At 41.5% G+C, this 17,324-nt stretch overlaps 1 protein-coding gene across 1 annotated transcript; it reads right to left on the reverse strand.

The window, feature by feature from the left end:
- Window positions 1–3,301: 3,301 nt before the first annotated feature.
- On the reverse strand, window positions 3,302–13,138 carry LOC149444021 (dispanin subfamily A member 2b-like). Its single transcript, XM_089654986.1, has 2 exons — window positions 12,772–13,138; window positions 3,302–3,566 (listed from the first exon to the last, which is right to left on the reverse strand). The coding sequence occupies exons 1-2, from the start codon at window positions 13,027–13,029 to the stop codon at window positions 3,396–3,398; spliced, it is 429 nt and encodes a 142-aa protein (XP_089511112.1). The 5' UTR covers window positions 13,030–13,138; the 3' UTR covers window positions 3,302–3,395.
- Between the last annotated feature and the right edge of the window lie 4,186 nt (window positions 13,139–17,324).

A 17,324-nucleotide genomic window follows, 5' to 3' on the forward strand; every position in this document is an offset into this window, starting at 1 on the left:
TTTTGCCTGTGAGTGCCGTCCTGCCACCGTATATGTACAGTGGCTGGGCGGCATGCGGTTAAAGGAACCCCAAGTGCAGCAAACACACTAAAAACTGTGGTAATGCACCGTGCTCCACTTCAAAAAAAGTTCTGGAGCTTTTTGGGGGCAATTGCTGCGTGTAGGGTAGTCCGTTCAAATGAATGGGCTGCCCTATATGTGACCAGTGAAAACACCCAAAACAAACGCACATGGGAACGTGAGCCTTCACTACATGGAGATATGAACGGGGCCTGACAACTGTGTCTCCTTCCACTCCCTCCTATGCACTTACATAAAGATGAAGGGTGAACACACCCTATCACACCCTCTTCTGTGATGCAACAAGGAAGTGAAGGCTTCTGGGATGTGGCCTACAGGAAGTGAATGCTGAGAGACCATCAACAGGAAATGATGCAATTTGAAAATCCATTCACAATCTCACAGAAACTGACAAAAAAAATGAAATGTCCTGTGGATGAGATAAGTGGGAGAAAAGCACATTTTGATGGCTGGGCCAGAAACGGCATTGGAAAATGCTTCCATTTATTATGAAAAGTGAAATTCTGCCCAAAAAGGTGAACTTATCCTTTAAGACCTACCTGTGCAAACACTGGTGGGAACACTTGTTCTGAGGACAAATGTGGATTATACTTTGAAGAGATTTTCTCTACTTTCTACTGTGTCTCCTAGACAGAAATTTTTTCAATTGGACAATGACAGCAAAAAGAAAAATTACATTTTTACATGTTTTCTACTCTATCCAAAAAAATCTGGAAATTACCTTTTATCAGTTAAAGTGTCTGTAAATCCAAAACATGTTTTTTATTTTTGAGTATGGATGGGTTAAAATCCCTCTTGGGTTGTATTTTGCTCCCTTTGTCCAACTGTCCATAACCCCTTCACGCCTAAGGGTAAAACAAATCTAAATGCCTAAGCACAATTTTGCAAAGTTGACATGTGTTAGTAAAACCGTACATATCATCACAACTACTTTGTGCATCCAGTTGAATTATACTGCGTTTTTTTCAGGACAAATTGGGATTTTCATTTGGTGGTAAATGGTAATGGATATCTCCTGATTTTTTTTTTTATTATCAAAGGAAAACTGGCCCAAAATAGTAAAAAAAATATATAATTTTTATTAATTTAGCTGTACGTTTCTTGTTACTACCATAACTTACCACCAAAGAACAACCCAAAATAAATTCTGCAGCTCTTGACGATCGCAACAATACCATATATGTGTGTTATTTGTTGTATGTACTCGTAGTACAGCCCAGAAACAATAGTGCGCACTTTGTTTTGTTTTTTTACCTAAAACACACTGACACTGATACCAAATTTTTTTTTTTTACCCTGACCTTCATCCAAACACTAACCCTGGCACTAACCTTGATCTAGGTATTTTTTCTTTATTTTTTATTTTATTTTTTAATATTTATTTATCTTTTTTTTTTTTTCTACAAACATTTTTTTTCCCCCTCTATGCCAGGAGTTAGAGAGATACAATGTATCTCTCTAATCCATTCATAGAGAGGGAAAAAAAAACAAGGGGGCCGGGCTGTACAGTGACTGATCACTGTGATAGCCAATCAGCAGCTATCACAGCGATCATGTGAGCAGGAATCGGGCTCTCAGTGACACCGCGGTATTTGTGCTGGGAGCGCGCCGTGCGGTGTGCTCCCAGCAGAGAGACAGGTACACAAATATATGGCCCCACGGAAAAAAGCCCAGTTCTGTGGGGCTGCATATTTGTGTTACGTCAGCGTCAAAGTGTTTAGGCTCAACAGAAAGTGAGAAGAAATCTCTACAAGGTGAAGTTAAATCCCATCCTAAAGTGTTGTCGCAGGAACAGTTGTCCCCACTGGGGTATTTTTCCTCATCTCTTGCAATTACTCTAAAATTGTGGCTTGCCTTTTTGTCTGAATGACAATGATCACCAGGGCAAGGAGAGATCCTGGCATTCATATGCCACTTCTCCAATCACAGAACATCTTGCATTCTTTGAAAAGAATACAAGATATTTTCTGAATGGAGGAGCTTCACAGAAAAGTGAACCGCTGTGATTGCTGTGCTCCAGCCCCAGCTGTCAGTTTCATCACCAAAACGTCTGCAGTGACATACCACCGGAAGCTGCAGGTACTTAACATTTTTCAAGAAACAAGCAGCAGCCACCAGTGGGGCACACATCATTAGGGGTGCCTTAGATTTTCCCCACAATTCAGCTTTAAATACCTAAACTCTGACCCTTGGCTTCAGTAAACACGTATGGATTATCTCAAAAAAGTCAAAACTCAAAAATGATTGGTCCAATGCTAACATTGACCTAAGCCAGTTTGTACTATGCCCCATGTCAACTCATTTTTGGAGCTAAAGTCATGATGCTGAAAACCTTCATTCAGGCGTATAAAATGATTCATTGGAATCTCTCAGGGGTCAAGTGGTCTTTTTTTGGCAAAATTCTTACCTCTGAACCCAGCTTCAAATACTATAAGTGTAGCACCCTCCTAGTGTAGCACCCTCCTAAAAGGGGTAGGCCTCTACAAGGGCTGTGCCTAAAGTGTCCTTCGTTGTACACAGTTCTTTTTGGAGAATCCCACTTTTTCCCCAATCCCTATCAAGGTTACCCCCAAAATATAAACCCCAAAAAGAACACCACTGGCCTGTTTACTGAGCCAAATGGTGACTGTGTTTGTGTGCCTAGCTGCAGGACAGAATATGGGAAAAGACCCAAGGGACCTATCTAACTTCTGCCTCCTACGGGGTACTGCTGCACATGGGTGTCCCTAGGGTTGGTGTCACGCAGTGCAATAACAGTTGGTGACACCCTCTCCGACTCCGATCCACTATGCTCAATCCGCAGAACCGAACCATCCTGCGGGGATTGTCGGCATGCAACCTATACGGGGTGACACCAGACCCACTCCACGAAAAGGTAAGTTGTAAAGAAAGCCAACGATCCCCGCAGGATGGATCGGATCCTTTCTGTGGGGATCGTTGGCTTGCTTTACAACTTATCTTTTGTGGAGCGGGTCCGGTGTCACCCCTTGCGGTAGGTGTCACCCGTTGTGGCGCGTACCCCCCGCACCTGCCCTCGGGACGCCACTGCTGCTGCATAAGTAACATAATTCAGAAAAAGCTTCATGTAACTGACTACCATGGCAAGTGGCCAGATTGAGGAGCTAATGTGCAGTGATACTGGGAGATATGAGATTATTATAGCCTTTAATTGACAGCAACAAGCTGAATACCACACCCTCGGTACAAAAAAACCAGCAGCTTTTAGGCAATCACACTTTTATTTTGAAAGTAATAAAAAGGTACATAGAGTTAATAGAAAGCATGGGGATTACATCTTCAGGAACAGCTCAGTATTATGTATGTGTGTTATAGGAGCGGAAAGTCAAGATTCCAGATGCAAATAAGATGATCATTAGAATAAACCATAGTGTGGCTATAGTAGTAGTGGTGATGTTCAGGTTACGGGCGGTGTCACTGTAACTCTTCGCACCAACCCTGTTTCCCAGCAACTTCTGATCTCTGGACTGTAGAAGGAAAAAAATGAAAGACAGATTAGAGTTGGCTCAGATTTTAACACACCCTTAAAGCCTAAGCATGTGTTCAAACAAAAATCAGCACAAGGGACAGTACTAATCTGATGGGTCCTTTGCTGCTAGCTCCTGCTTTCCTTGAAATCTTCCTCCTCTAATCTTGTGGTGCAGCAGTAGTTAATACAATTGTGTTCAAAATAATAGCAGTCAGACATCACTAACCTGATCAATCACTGTTTTTGGTAGAAATGATATTTCTACATGGCAAATAATTTACTAGCAGGTGTAGTAGAGTAATAGAAATCCAACAGACCCAACAGTCATGACATGCATGCTGCTGATTCTGTGTCATTGAATCACTAATTGAAAGGGGCATGTTCAAAATAATAGCAGTGTGGAGTTCTATTAGTGAGGTCATTCATTCTTTGAAAAACAGGTGGCAATTATTGCCCTTATTTAAGGAAGGAAGGCAGCAAATGTTGTACATGCTGGTTACAGAGCATTTGCATTTCTCTCTGAAATTCTGAGGAAAATGGGTCGTTCCAGACATTGTTCAGAAGAACAGCGTACCTTGATTAAAAAGTTGATTGGAGAAAGGGAAAACATATAAAGAAGTGCAGAAATTGATAGGCTGCTCAGCTAAAATGATCGCAAATGCTTTAAAATGGCAACCAAAACCTGAAAGATGTGGAAGAAAGCAAAAAACTACCATTCAAATAGAAGAATAGCCAAAATGGCAAGGACTCAGCCAACAATCAGCTCCAGGAAGATCAAAGAAGGTCTAAAGTTACCTGTGAGCAGGGGCAGACTGACCATTTGGAAACTCGGGCACTGCCAAAGGGCCCGGGGTCAGTAGGGGGCCCCACGAGATGCCCCTGGTACCTTTTTCATATGCTTTTTTGAGTTTGGGCAAAGACACAGAGGCCCCATAATCCCCTATTGCCCGGGGGCCCCATGAGTTGTCAGTCTGCTTCTGCCTGTGAGTACTGTTACAATTAGAAGACGCCTATGTGAAGCCAAGCTATCTGCAAGAAGCCCCTGCAAAGTCCCACTGTTGAAAAGAAGACATGTGCTGAAGAGGTTACAATTTGCCAAAGAGCACATTGACTGGCCTAAAGAGAAATGACGCAATATTTTGTGGACTGATGAAAGTACGATTGTTCTTTTTGGGTCTAGTGGCCGGAGACAGTTTGTCAGACGACCCCCAAACACTGAATTCAAGCCACAGTACACTGTGAAGACAGTGAAGCATGGTTGCGCAAGCATCATGATATGGGGATGTTTCTCATACTACGGTGTTGGGCCTATTTATCTCATACCAGGGATCATGGATCCGTTTGAATACATCAGAATACTTGAAGAGGTCATGCTGCCTTATGCTGAAGAGGAAATGCCCTTGAAATGGGTGTTCCAACAAGACAATGACCCCAAACACTCCAGTAAACGTGCAACATCTTGGTTCCAGACCAACAAGATTGACAGTATGGAGTGGCCAGCCCAATCCCCGAATCTTAATCCAACAGAAAACTTGTGGGGTGACATCAAAAATGCAGTTTCTGAGGCAAAACCAAGAAATAGAGAAGAACTGTGGAATGTAGTCCAATCATCCTGGGCTGGAATACCTGTTCACAGGTGCCAGAAGTTGGTTGACTCCATGCAACACAGATGTACAGCAGTTCTCAGAAACAGTGCTTATACAACTAAATATTCATTAAGTGATTCAAAGGAAAGCAAAATCTTCAAACATTTTTCAGTTTATAAGTGAATGTTTGAGTTTGTAAGGAAGAATACAAACACTGCTTTTTTTTTGAACAGTCTAATATTCACTTTTCTTCAATTTGTTAGAGGAACAACACAAATTTGATATATTTTTCTTCATGTTTTGATTTGGAATAGAATGTGTAGTGTTCCCAATGCATTTGTGTGTATGGAAATAAAAGCTATTAGAAGGATTTTGAGCTTTATTCCCTTTTTTCAACACACTGCTATTATTTTGAACACAACTGTAGATGTGATGGAGCTGTGATAGGTACCCAGCTTTGCCTGCCCCTTTACCCCAATACAACATGGGCTGAGAAATGCCTGAAAGGAAGTTATCAATTGGACCGTGTGGTATATGCAGTATAAGGCTTTCTTGAAAAGTATCAAAATACAAAATTGCACTGAAAAACCTAAAAACCACTAACCACCACAACACATAAAAAAAAGACAATGTTGATTTGGCTGCACAGCCAGCCCACACATCACACATACAGTATCTCACACTGCACACTGGCTCTAATAAACACAGAATGTGTCTTGTAGGGACTAGGTGGAGGCAGCCTGATTAACCCTAGGTTCACATCTGTGCGGGTGGTGCTGCTGCACGAAAATCCGCGCAGCTGCATCACCCACACAGAGAAATACAGACACGCGGGCGGGTGCCATTTTCTAATGGCACGGCGCCCGCATTGGCGAACGCAACTATACTGGGAACCGAGGTTCCCGTGCGGGCTGTGTTTTCCAAAGAAGTGCAGGGACTTCTTCCCTGTGTGTCACGGGCATGGGAGTCCATTCAAAAGAATGGGCTCTCATGCCTGTGCAAGACACGGCCTGTTCGGCCACATATATGTGAATTGGGGGTAATGGGACTGAGTAGAAATCCACCAGACAGATGGGTGATCAGAGAATCATATATTGCTCCAGTGCCAGGCAGTGTCCAATTGGATCTCAGCCAAAAGGTAACCTAGTACCCAGTAGTGGTAGAACGGGGTAATGTTGACTCATTACAGTCTAATGGCTGATACACTCCAACCAGGGGCGGACTGACCATTTGGAAACTCGGGCACTGCCCGAGGGCCCGGGGTCAGTAGGGGGCCCCATGAGATGCCTCTGGTACTTTTTTCATAGGTTTTTTTGAGTTTGGGCAAGGACACAGGGGCCCCATGATCCCCTATTGCCCAGGGGCCTCATAAGTTGTCAGTCCGCCCCTGACTCCAACATGTCCAATCAGTTGTGGCAAGTAGTCTCATCCAGAGAGTAGTACAAGTTTGTAAGTCCCCTATACAGTAAATGGTGCTAAATATAAAGCAGATGTAATGTTAGGATTCTCCCAAAGTAGTATATATCGGGGAGAACTTATAGCCGGACTATGCAATATACTGTTGGGTCCAAGCTGCAGCTCACCCAGACCCATTGAATCTGGCCACCTTTCATTGGCATCAGCAGGGGAATGCAGAGACGCTGCAGTACATCCACAGCCATCATACATTCCATAGCAGGAGCGGACTGACCATTTGGAAATTCGGGCACTGCCCGGGGGCCCAGGGTCAGTAGGGAGCCCCATGAGATGCCCCTGGTACCTTTTTCATAGGCTTTTTTGAGTTTGGGCAAGGACACTGGGGCCCCATGATCCCCTATTGCCTGGGGGCCCCATGAGTTGTCAGTCCACCCCTGATCCATAGTATAGCATCTATGAATGGAGGAGGGGGAAGAAAGGGCAGGACCTACCCCAAGCACTCGTGGCAATCCTCACCTTGTCAAAAACTTCAGGGGGTATTAGACAGGAGGTGTAAGGGAAGCCCTCTCATCAGCTTGTCCTCTACCAGGTATGTGACAAGTGGCTATCAGAAGAATAACAGCACCAAGTGGGGAATGCCCTATCCAATGCTCCAAGAGTAGTTACAGAAACTGTTCATGTATCTATGTCTTTGTATGGGCAAGAAAAATACTGATTGTATACTGTATATTTAGCCTTTATAATTTTAAACTATATGTCCCAACCACGGCACCACCTGCCTGGAGTTTACATGTTCTCCCTGTGCCTGTGTGGGTTTCCTCTGGGTACTCCAGTTTCCTCCCACACTCCAAAGACATGCTGGTATGTTAATTGGATCCTGTGTAAATTGTCCCTAGTATGTGTATGTATGAATGTAAGTTAGGGACCTTACATTGTACGCACCTTGAGGGTTAGGGACTGATGTGAATGTACAATATATATGTAAAGCGCTGCGTAAATTGACAGCGCTATATAGGTACCTGTAATAAATAAATAATAAAAAAAGTTTTTTTTTATCTTCAAAAAAGCATTCTGGTTTGTGGATAGTTCCACACTTTAGTTTGGTATGTGTTGCATTAACAAGGGATGTTGGAACCATGTCTGCATATAGACAATAAAGAGATCTGCTCCTCCTTAAATCATTCGTATTTATAATTATTGAACTTTATAAATATTGAATGATTTCATTTATTTTATTAGAATATTATTCTGTCGTATTTTTTTAACCATGGCGACAGTGTCATTTTAAGGGGTAACAAGTAATAAATGTACACATGCAATGGGTTACTAGAGGTGAGGTTCTCAGAGGGTGCTAAATAAATATAGGCTTGTATAATGATGAACCTAAATTTATAGATGTCGAGCAGCACTTCTTAGAAGTATCCACAGACATTCAATAACTGTTGTCTCCAAAGTAGTGGTCTCCAAACTGCGGCCCTGGGGCCAGATGGGGCCCTTTGCTTGCCTTTATCCAGCCCTTGAGGCATTATTCCTTCCACTAACACCAACAATGGGGCATAATTCCCTCCACTGACACCAACAATGGGGTACTATTCCCTCCACTGAACACCAATAATGGGGTACTATTCCTCCCACTGACACCAACAATGGGGCATAATTCCTTCTACTGACAACAAAAATGGGATACTATTCCCTCCACTGACACCAATGGGGTACTATTCCTCCCACTGACACCAGCAATAGGGCATAATTCCTATTGATTTCGCAATAACTTATTTTGTCATTATTTACAATACCAATGTACATACAGTATACCGTTTGATTGATTTTTGTATTGATTTCTAAAGCTGGCCATAAATCAGTAGAATTTTGTTCGCATTTTCAAAACATTCATTCAATTTTCTAATGGTTAATAGAGTCAAATCAGCGTTCTTTTTTTTTTCAACAACAGTGACAAGAAAATTCGAAGAAGCAGGACTGAAAATGTAAAACAAACTGTAAATGTGGTTTTCAATAGAAAGAAATTACCCACATGGAAGAAAAATATATTTGAAATATGTTTTAAAAGTATTCTTCCCAAATACATTGACATATATTTGAAATGCTACAATATATTTAAAAATATATTTCAATAAATATATATATATATACTGTATGTTGAAATATGTTTTTATTACAAAATATATGAAAAATATTTTTAAAAATATATTTTTTAAAATATATTCTTCATATTTTTTTAACATATAAAAAAAGTAATTTTAACATATATTTTTACATATATCTATAAATGCATTCCAGAGATTTGTACTGTATTTTTAAAGACACACAGTGTATTTGAAATGTATTTTTAAAAATATTTTTCATATATTTTGTAATAGAAATGCATTTCAACATACGTTGTTTGTGTGTGTGTATATATATATATATATATACAGTATACAGTTGTGGCCAAAATTATTCAACCCCCAATGCTGTAAAGGGGTTTAGGGACTATAGTGTACATTTGGAATTGTATTCAGAATCAAATCCTACAAGGACGTTGTAACTACCCAAATGCAACTAAAATGACATCAATTGTTTATGTAATACAGTAGTAAATGGTTCTTATGTGGTTTCTTCATTGCCACAATTATTCAACCCCTTAAAGACTACCACTCTGAAGAACAGAGGTTCATACAGGTGCTTTCCATCAGGTATTGAAAACACCTGTGGATGTCACCGAGCAGCAATCAAGCATAATAAGCACCAATTAGGCAGCTTTAAAATGACTGTGATACTCAGCTCCTTCTAGACATTTACTGGTGTGGTTACAAACATGGTGAAGGCAAGAGAATGGTCCAGGAAGACAAGAGAAGAGGTGATTTCTCTTCACAGGAAGGGCAATGGCTATAAGAAGATTGCAAAGATGTTAAACATACCAAGAGACACCTTAGGAAGCATCATTCGCAAATTCAAGGCAAAGGGCACTGTTGAAACGCTACCTGGTCGTGGCAGAAAGAAGATGCTGACTTCGACTGCTGTGCGCTACCTGAAGCGTAGAGTGGAGAGAAGTCCCCGTGTGACTGCTGAGGAACTGAGAAAAGATTTGTCAGATGTGGGTACAGAAGTTTCAGCCCAGACAATAAGACGCACACTGCGTAATGAAGGCCTCCGTGCCAGAACTCCCAGGCGTACCCCCTTGCTGTCTCCAAAGAATAAGAAGAGTCGACTGCAGTATGCCAAAAGCCATGTGGACAAACCACAAAAGTTGTGGGATAGTGTTCTGTGGACTGATGAAACAAAATTAGAACTGTTTGGGCCCATGGATCAACGCTATGTTTGGAGGAGGAAGAACAAGGCCTATGATGAAAAGAACACCTTGCCTACTGTGAAGCATGGTGGAGGGTCAATCATGCTTTGGGGCTGTTTTGCTTCTGCAGGTACAGGGAAGCTTCAGCGTGTGCAAGGTACCATGAATTCTCTTCAGTACCAGGAGATATTGGATGGAAACGTGATGCAGTCCGTCACACACCTGAGGCTTGGGAGACGTTGGACCTTTCAACAGGACAATGATCCCAAGCATACCTCCAAGTCCACTAGAGCATGGTTGCAGAGGAAAGGCTGGAACATTTTGGAGTGGCCATCGCAGTCACCAGACTTAAATCCGATTGAGAACCTCTGGTGGGACTTAAAGAAAGCAGTTGCAGTGCGCAAGCCTAAGAATGTGACTGAACTGGAGGCCTTTGCCCATGAAGAATGGGCGAAGATACCCGTAGATCGCTGCAAGACACTTGTGTCAAGCTATGCTTCACGTTTAAAAGCTGTTATAACTGTAAAAGGATGCTGTACTAAGTACTAAGATTGAATGTCACTTGGGGGTTGAATAAAACTGATAATGCTGTGAGCACAGAAAAGACATTTGTGGTTATTTCATTATAACTGTTATGTTATATTTGTCTGACCTACAAGTGCCTCTTTAATGTAAATGTAAGCAAGATGACTGAATGATCAAAAGCAATGTCAAACTGGCCAAAACACTCAATTTCAGTGGGGGTTGAATAATTTTGGCCACAACTGTATATATATATATATATATAGAAATATATTGAATATAGCCAAAATTGTAACATTTCAATTATATGTCAATATATTTGGGAATAATATTTTTAACATATATTTCAAATATATTTTTCTTCCATATGGGTATACATATTGTAATGAAACCTGTTTAACCTCCTTGGCGGTGTTCCCGAGTGTAGCTCGGGGTAGAATTTCTATACCAAGAACGGTAACCCCGAGCTACACTCGGGCTTACCATGCAGCGTTCTCTGGGGGTCCCTGCAGCACTTACCTTGTCCTTCGCTCCCACGATGGGTCCCCTGCAGTGTCCCCGTCCATCTCCTCCGGCGGATGCCGGCATCTGGCTTCTGTGTTCCGGTCCCTGTGACGTCGGAACGTTCGGGCGGCGGAACCGGCGGGAAATTTGAAATTTTTAAAAAATGACATTTTTGCTGTCATTGCTGTTTCACTGCATTTCACATACATTTTGTCCCCACTGCTTTGTCCTGTGCCCTGCCTGCATTTTGACTGTTCTTTCTGCCTGGAAACTTAGAAAAGTCCATGGCGGCCAAAAAGCATCGCTTTACGTCAAAAGCGGTTTTAGAACAGCGATAGTAAATCAGAACCACTTGCAGAATTGAGTGATAATGATTTGTGGGGAAATTCGTCATCAGACACTGAAAACGATTTTGCGACTTTGCTCAGCGATGTGCGAATTTGCCTCTGTATTTCAAATTTCAGTGTTTTTGGTTTGATTATATTATTGAATTAAATTTATTATTATTATATTATTATTTTTTATGATTATTTATTAAATTATAATTTATGATTTCGTGTTTCAAGTTTTATCATATCCGGAATGTTTAATAGACTCTTTTTCAGATAGATTTCAGTGAGTTATTCCTAAAAATTACAGCCTACAATTAAAAACTACACATTTCCATGCAAAAAAATGGTACCGCTTTCAGCACAAAATTCCTGACATGATCATACCACCAGGGAGGTTAATATGTTTTGGATTCTCTTCAAGTAGCAGGTCTGGATGAAATTTTAAGGGCTTTCAAACAAACTTAGTTGACTATTTTTGGCAAGAAAGAATTTTCAGAATGAGTATCTATGGATATTGGAATAAAAATCTAAACAACTTTTATTAGAGTGGTTCTAAACTCTAAAAAGTTTTGTTACCTTAGTGCATTCCCTGCATTAAGGTAAAAAATTCCCCAGTAACTGCTACCCCAACCATATACACTTACCTGACACCTCTCAGCAATCCAGCTCTGTCCCGCCTGCAGCACTACCTTCCTCTCTTCCTGGTCTCACAGGAGACAATGAGAGCAGATGGAGCAATAGGCTCCTGCTGCTCGCACTCTTCTGTGAGGAGGCAGTAGGGGGGATTGGCTTGCTGCTGCTGTGTGTGTGTCTATGAACACACACAGCCCAGCTCAGGAGTGCATGCACACAGATGCCCTCCACAAGAAGTTAGAAGCTCGCTGGGTTGCTACCAAGTCAACAAGTATTTTTCTATATCTTTAGCTTTTTATAAGAGACATGGGGAAAAATACTTTTAATGTAGAGCTGTTCTGAATATGTTTTTTTCTATTTTTCCCAGACATCACTGAATAGCCCCCTCTGTCATTCAGAAGATAATGTCTTAAAGCTCAACTATGGCTTTACAAAAATTAAAAATACTGCCTGCTGTAAAAAATGGGCTCCTAAGGCAATATTTACTCTGTAAGTGCACCCTGCAGAATCCATGCTCTGTGATTCAATTCCAATCCTCTTTTGGGCAGAGTGGCCCCCAACATCATTCAGCCTACTCGTGAGCCCAGGGCATCATAGACATATCCCTTGTGGATGCACATGACCAGACCAAAGACCCCAGGAAAACATGATGAAAAAAAAACACAGCTGGTGGAAAGGATGCAACTGCAAGAAATGGGGCCCAGGGCCAGCCTGGCTGCACTGATTTTGCAATAGATATCGAATAGATGCATACAGCATGTGGCTATAGTAGTTTCAGTTTGCCACTGACACCTTTAAAAGTAATTGACATTCTATTTCTGTCGAAACTCTGAATGAGTTGTTTGATGATAATACCATAAAATGCCAAGTGATTCCAAATAATGTACCATTCTCACTGTCATTATGAACCTAGTGTCATACCTTCACAGAGAACACGAGAGCAGCAAACCCCAAGCAGCAGCAATTCATGTACAGAGTGCTGAAGATGGACCATATGATGTGATCTTTGATCACAGAATTGTCTTGAATGATGGTCACCACAGTAGATGTTGGAGGGTAATAAGCAGGGGCATTGTAGGCTGGCACTTCTCCTTTATGTGGTTGATAGCCGTAGTTAATTTGACTGTTATGCATTTCTTCTCCGGGGTTAAGAGAACTAGATGGCTTCTCAGTATCCATTCTGTATGAAAAGGTATAGATGATCACTTGGAACCTGATGAAACTACACCGGAAAGTTTCAGGGAGGTTTTATATGGTGCGAAGTAGAGGATATTGCAAAAGTTCAAAGTGAAATTCCTATTTTCTTTTTCCTTTTTTTTTTTCAGATACTGACTAGTGAGCATCCAGTTTCAGGCACTTTTCACAATCAAGAAAGTGTTACAAAATTAAATTGCCCGGAAGAAACATGTTCTCCTTTAACTCTTTCGCTGTTAAACCTAAAAGCTCCAAAACAATATATGTTTTCTATAAAATACACAAAATCAGTCAATAAAGACATAACAGTGTGGTAAAAAACAATTTTTTTTCTGCTCCTAGAACTTGAAGCTCAGAAAACGCTAATAGCCGAAAACAGTGTGCATGGACACATAACAACAAACAGCATAAAAACACATACAACAAAACAAATGTGTGTATCTGTCCAAGAGTCCCAACAAAAAACAGAAAAGTGTGTGGGACTTTTAGGGTGCTAGTGTACCCTCAGGATAGAACACTACCATCATACCACCATATCACCTTCCTAACCTCCTACAATGTATCTTGGTGACATTTTGGCTATGGCTGGTTACCATACAACAAGGAAGGTGTAAAGTGGGATTCACTGTACTGAAGGGTTCATGCTTTTACCTGTTTTATGGGAGTGTGTATGTTTGTTTCATTATTTATGTATTAATTTGATGTGTCCAAGTGTTCTATCCTAAGGGTACACTAGCTCCTTAAAATCCCCAAGCGCTATTCTGTTTTTTGTTGGGATTTGTAATATTTGGGACGTGGTCAGGGGTGGACTGACAACTCAATAGGGGATCATGGGGCCTCTGTGTCCTTGCCCAAACTCAAAAATGCCTATGAAAAAGGTACCAGGGGCATCTCATGGGGCCCCAACTGACCCTGGGCCCTCAGGCAGTGCCCGAGCTTCGAAATGGTCAGTCCACCCCTGGACATGGTGTTGATGGATCAGGCATACCAATCATGAAATCTGTCCAGGAATCAACTGAATTTTAAAATGCTTTTTTTCATCTTGTCACTCCCCTCCCCCAATTTCCCACATTTCTTTTTAACTAATTTCTTTTTCTTCTTGCTCCTCTATTGTTCCTTCTAACTATCTGCACCTCGCTTTTCTCCAACTTCCATTCTGTTCCCCTCCTTCTGGACCCTCACCCTGAGGTCATCACAGAGGACAAGGGGGCACTCTTTACATCTGGAGGATAAGATATTCAATCTCCAAATATGGAAAGGTTTCTTCACAGTAAGAGCTGTGAAAATGTGCAATAGACTCCCTCAAGAATTGGTTCTGGCCAGCTCAGTGGATTGCTTTAAAAAAGGCCTGGATTCTTTCTTAGATACACAGAATATAACTGGATACTAACATTTATAGGTACAGTGCATCCAGAAAGTATTCACAGCGCTTAACTTTTGCCACATTTTGTTATGTTACAGCCTTATTCCAACATGGATTACGTTCATTTTTTTCCTTAATATTCTACAAATAATACCCCATAATGACAACGTGAAAGAAGTTAATTTTGAAATTTTTTCAATTTATAAAAAAATGAAAAAAAAACACATGTACATAAGTATTCACAGCCTTTCCTCAATACTTTGTTGAAGCCCCTTTAGCACCAATTACAGCCTCAAGTCATTTTGAGTATGATGCTACAAACTTGGCACACCTATTTTTTGTCAATTTCTCTCTTTCTTCTTTGCAGTACCTCTCAATCTCCATCAGCTTGGATGGGGAGCGTCGGTGCACAGCCATTTTCAGATATCTCCAGAGATGTTCAATCGAGTTTAAGTCTGGGCTCTGGCTGGGCCACTCCAGGACATTCACAGAGTTGGCCCGTAGCCACTCCTTTGTTATGTGGGCTGTGTACTTAGGCTCGTGGTCCTGTTGAAAGATGAACTGTCACCCCAGTCTAAGGACCAGAGCGCTCTGGAAGAGGTTTTCATCAAGGATGTCTCTGTACATTGCTGCATTCATCTTTCTTTCGATCCTGACTAGTCTCCCAGTTCCTGCCGCTAAAAAACACCCCCACAGCATGATGCCACCACCATGCTTCACTGTAGGGATGGTATTGGCCAGGTGGTGAGTGGTGCTTGGTTTCCTCCAGACATGACACTTGGCATTCAGGCCAAAGAGTTCAATCTTTGTTTCATCAGACCAGAGAGTTTTGTTTCTCATGGTCTGAGAGTCCCTCAGGTGCCTTTCGGCAAACTCCAGGCAGGGTACCATTTGCCTTTTACTGAGGAGTGGCTTCCGTCTGGCCACTCTGCCATTAAGGCCTGATTGGTGGAGTGCTCCTGATATGGTTGTTCTTCTGGGAGGTTCTTCTTTCTCCACAGAGAAATGCTGGAGCTCTTTCAGAGTGACCATCGGGTGCTTGGTTACCTCCCTGGCTAAGGCCCTTCTCCCTCGATCGCTCATTTTGGCCGGGCGACCTGCTCTAGGAAGATTCCTGGTGGTTCCAAACCTCTTCCATTTATGGATGATAAAGGCCATTGTGCTCATTGGGACCTTCAATACTGCATACATTTTTCTGTACCCTTCCACAGATCTGTAGAATCCTGTCTCGGAGGTCTATGGACAATTGCTTGGACTTCATGGCTTGGTTTGTGCTCTGACATGCACAGTTAACTGTGGGACCTTCTATAGACATATTTATGCCTTTCCTAATCATGTCCAATCAACTGAATTTCCTACAGATGGACGCCAATCGAGTTGTGGAAACATCTCAAGGATGATCGGTGGAAACATCTCAAGGATGATTGGTGGGAACAGGATGCACCAGAGCTCAATTTTGAGTGTCATAGCAAAGGCTGTGAATACTTATGTACATGAGTTTTTTTTTCGTTTTTTACTTTTAATAAATTGCAAAGATTTCAAAACGAACTTCTTTCATGTTGTCATTATGGGGTATTGTTTGTAGAATGTTGAGGGGAAAAAATGAATTAATCCATTTTGGAATAAGGCTGTAACATAACAAAATGTGGCAAAAGTTAAGTGCTGTGAATACTTTCTGAATGCACTGTATAATTGATCCAGGGAATATCCGATTGCCTCTTGGGGGATCATGAAGGAATTTTTTCCACTGCAGGAGCAAATTGGATCATGCTTTGCTGAGTTTTTTTTTGCCTTCCTCTGGATCAATTGGGGGTATAGGATTATAATTTTTTTTTTTTTGGTTGAACTGGATGGACTTTTGTCTTTTTTCAGCCAGACTAAATATGTAACTATGTAATATAGAGGTTGGATAAAACGTTTAATGCAGCATATCACTTTTGGTAGTAAAATAGTATATTTTGTATAGATATGTACACATCAGACCAAAAAGAGGGACAACTGAGGGGCCAGTTCCTCCAAATGAGAAGGAGTTGGTAGATATGCAAACATGCCTGCTTCTGCTTATAACATTTCCACTTTTGCAGTCAAACCCGAGTATATGGTGTTCCCATTCACACCAAATACCTAAAAAAGTAAAAAAAATATATTTTTTATCTTTTAGATGTTTCTAAAGAGAAGATGTCATGACTGATTTAAAAAATGTCTTTAAAGTCTTATATTGTTTTGTCCCCAACACTATCCCTCCTTAAGATGAAATGCAGGAAGGTATTTTCAACCCTTTGTTAGTACAGTGTTCAAATCTACTTTACAGCTGATAAGGAAAAATGTAAACAGTAAAATGGTAAACACCAAATATAAAGCTGGTGTTATCACAATTTGGCTGCACAAAAAAAGGACTCTTGCAGTTGGGAGCAATAAAAAAGGCAGATGAGACAATTTTTATCACCCCCACCCCAAGCTTCAAAGACAGCCAGACGGAGTTGTATATGTATCCCTGTTGCATTTGGCCAGTACTACCCCCCCCCAAACACAACCCATTCAAGTGAATGGGGCTGCGCCACAACCACCCTGCATCTGTGTGCATTGCAGCACAGTGGTGCAGGCTTTTAGGGGTTAAAATATACAGTGAGGAGGGGACATATCACATTGAATACAGTACCGAATGGGTGTGAAGGGGGACTTAAAAATAAATCATTTATATCCTGCAGAGTACAGATTGTGCCATGATAACATTAGTTTAGCTGATCTGTTTGTTAGCAGGAGTAATGAGCTAGTTTGCCAATAGGTGGATCCAAAAACTGTAGCTGCTGACTTTTAAAATACAGCCACTTACCTGTCCCTCGGTCCAGCGGTGTCCTCACCACTGCTGGTTTCACCGGCCATCTTCTCTCCCCGGTGCCGGCATCTTCAGTGTGGG

Source organism: Staurois parvus, unplaced genomic scaffold (assembly GCF_062004578.1).
Source record: "Staurois parvus isolate SC_StPar_1 unplaced genomic scaffold, SC_StPar_1.0 ptg000818l, whole genome shotgun sequence".
Classification (NCBI taxonomy): domain Eukaryota; kingdom Metazoa; phylum Chordata; class Amphibia; order Anura; family Ranidae; genus Staurois; species Staurois parvus.

Excerpts from the sequence above, each read along its gene's own strand:
- LOC149444021 (XM_089654986.1), bottom strand. The coding sequence starts at position 13,029 with ATGGATACTGAGAAGCCATCTAGTTCTCTTAACCCCGGAGAAGAAATG. Across the intron at positions 3,567-12,771 it reads CTCTCGTGTTCTCTGTGAAG|TCCAGAGATCAGAAGTTGCT; the intron begins GTATGACACTAG and ends TTCCTTCTACAG.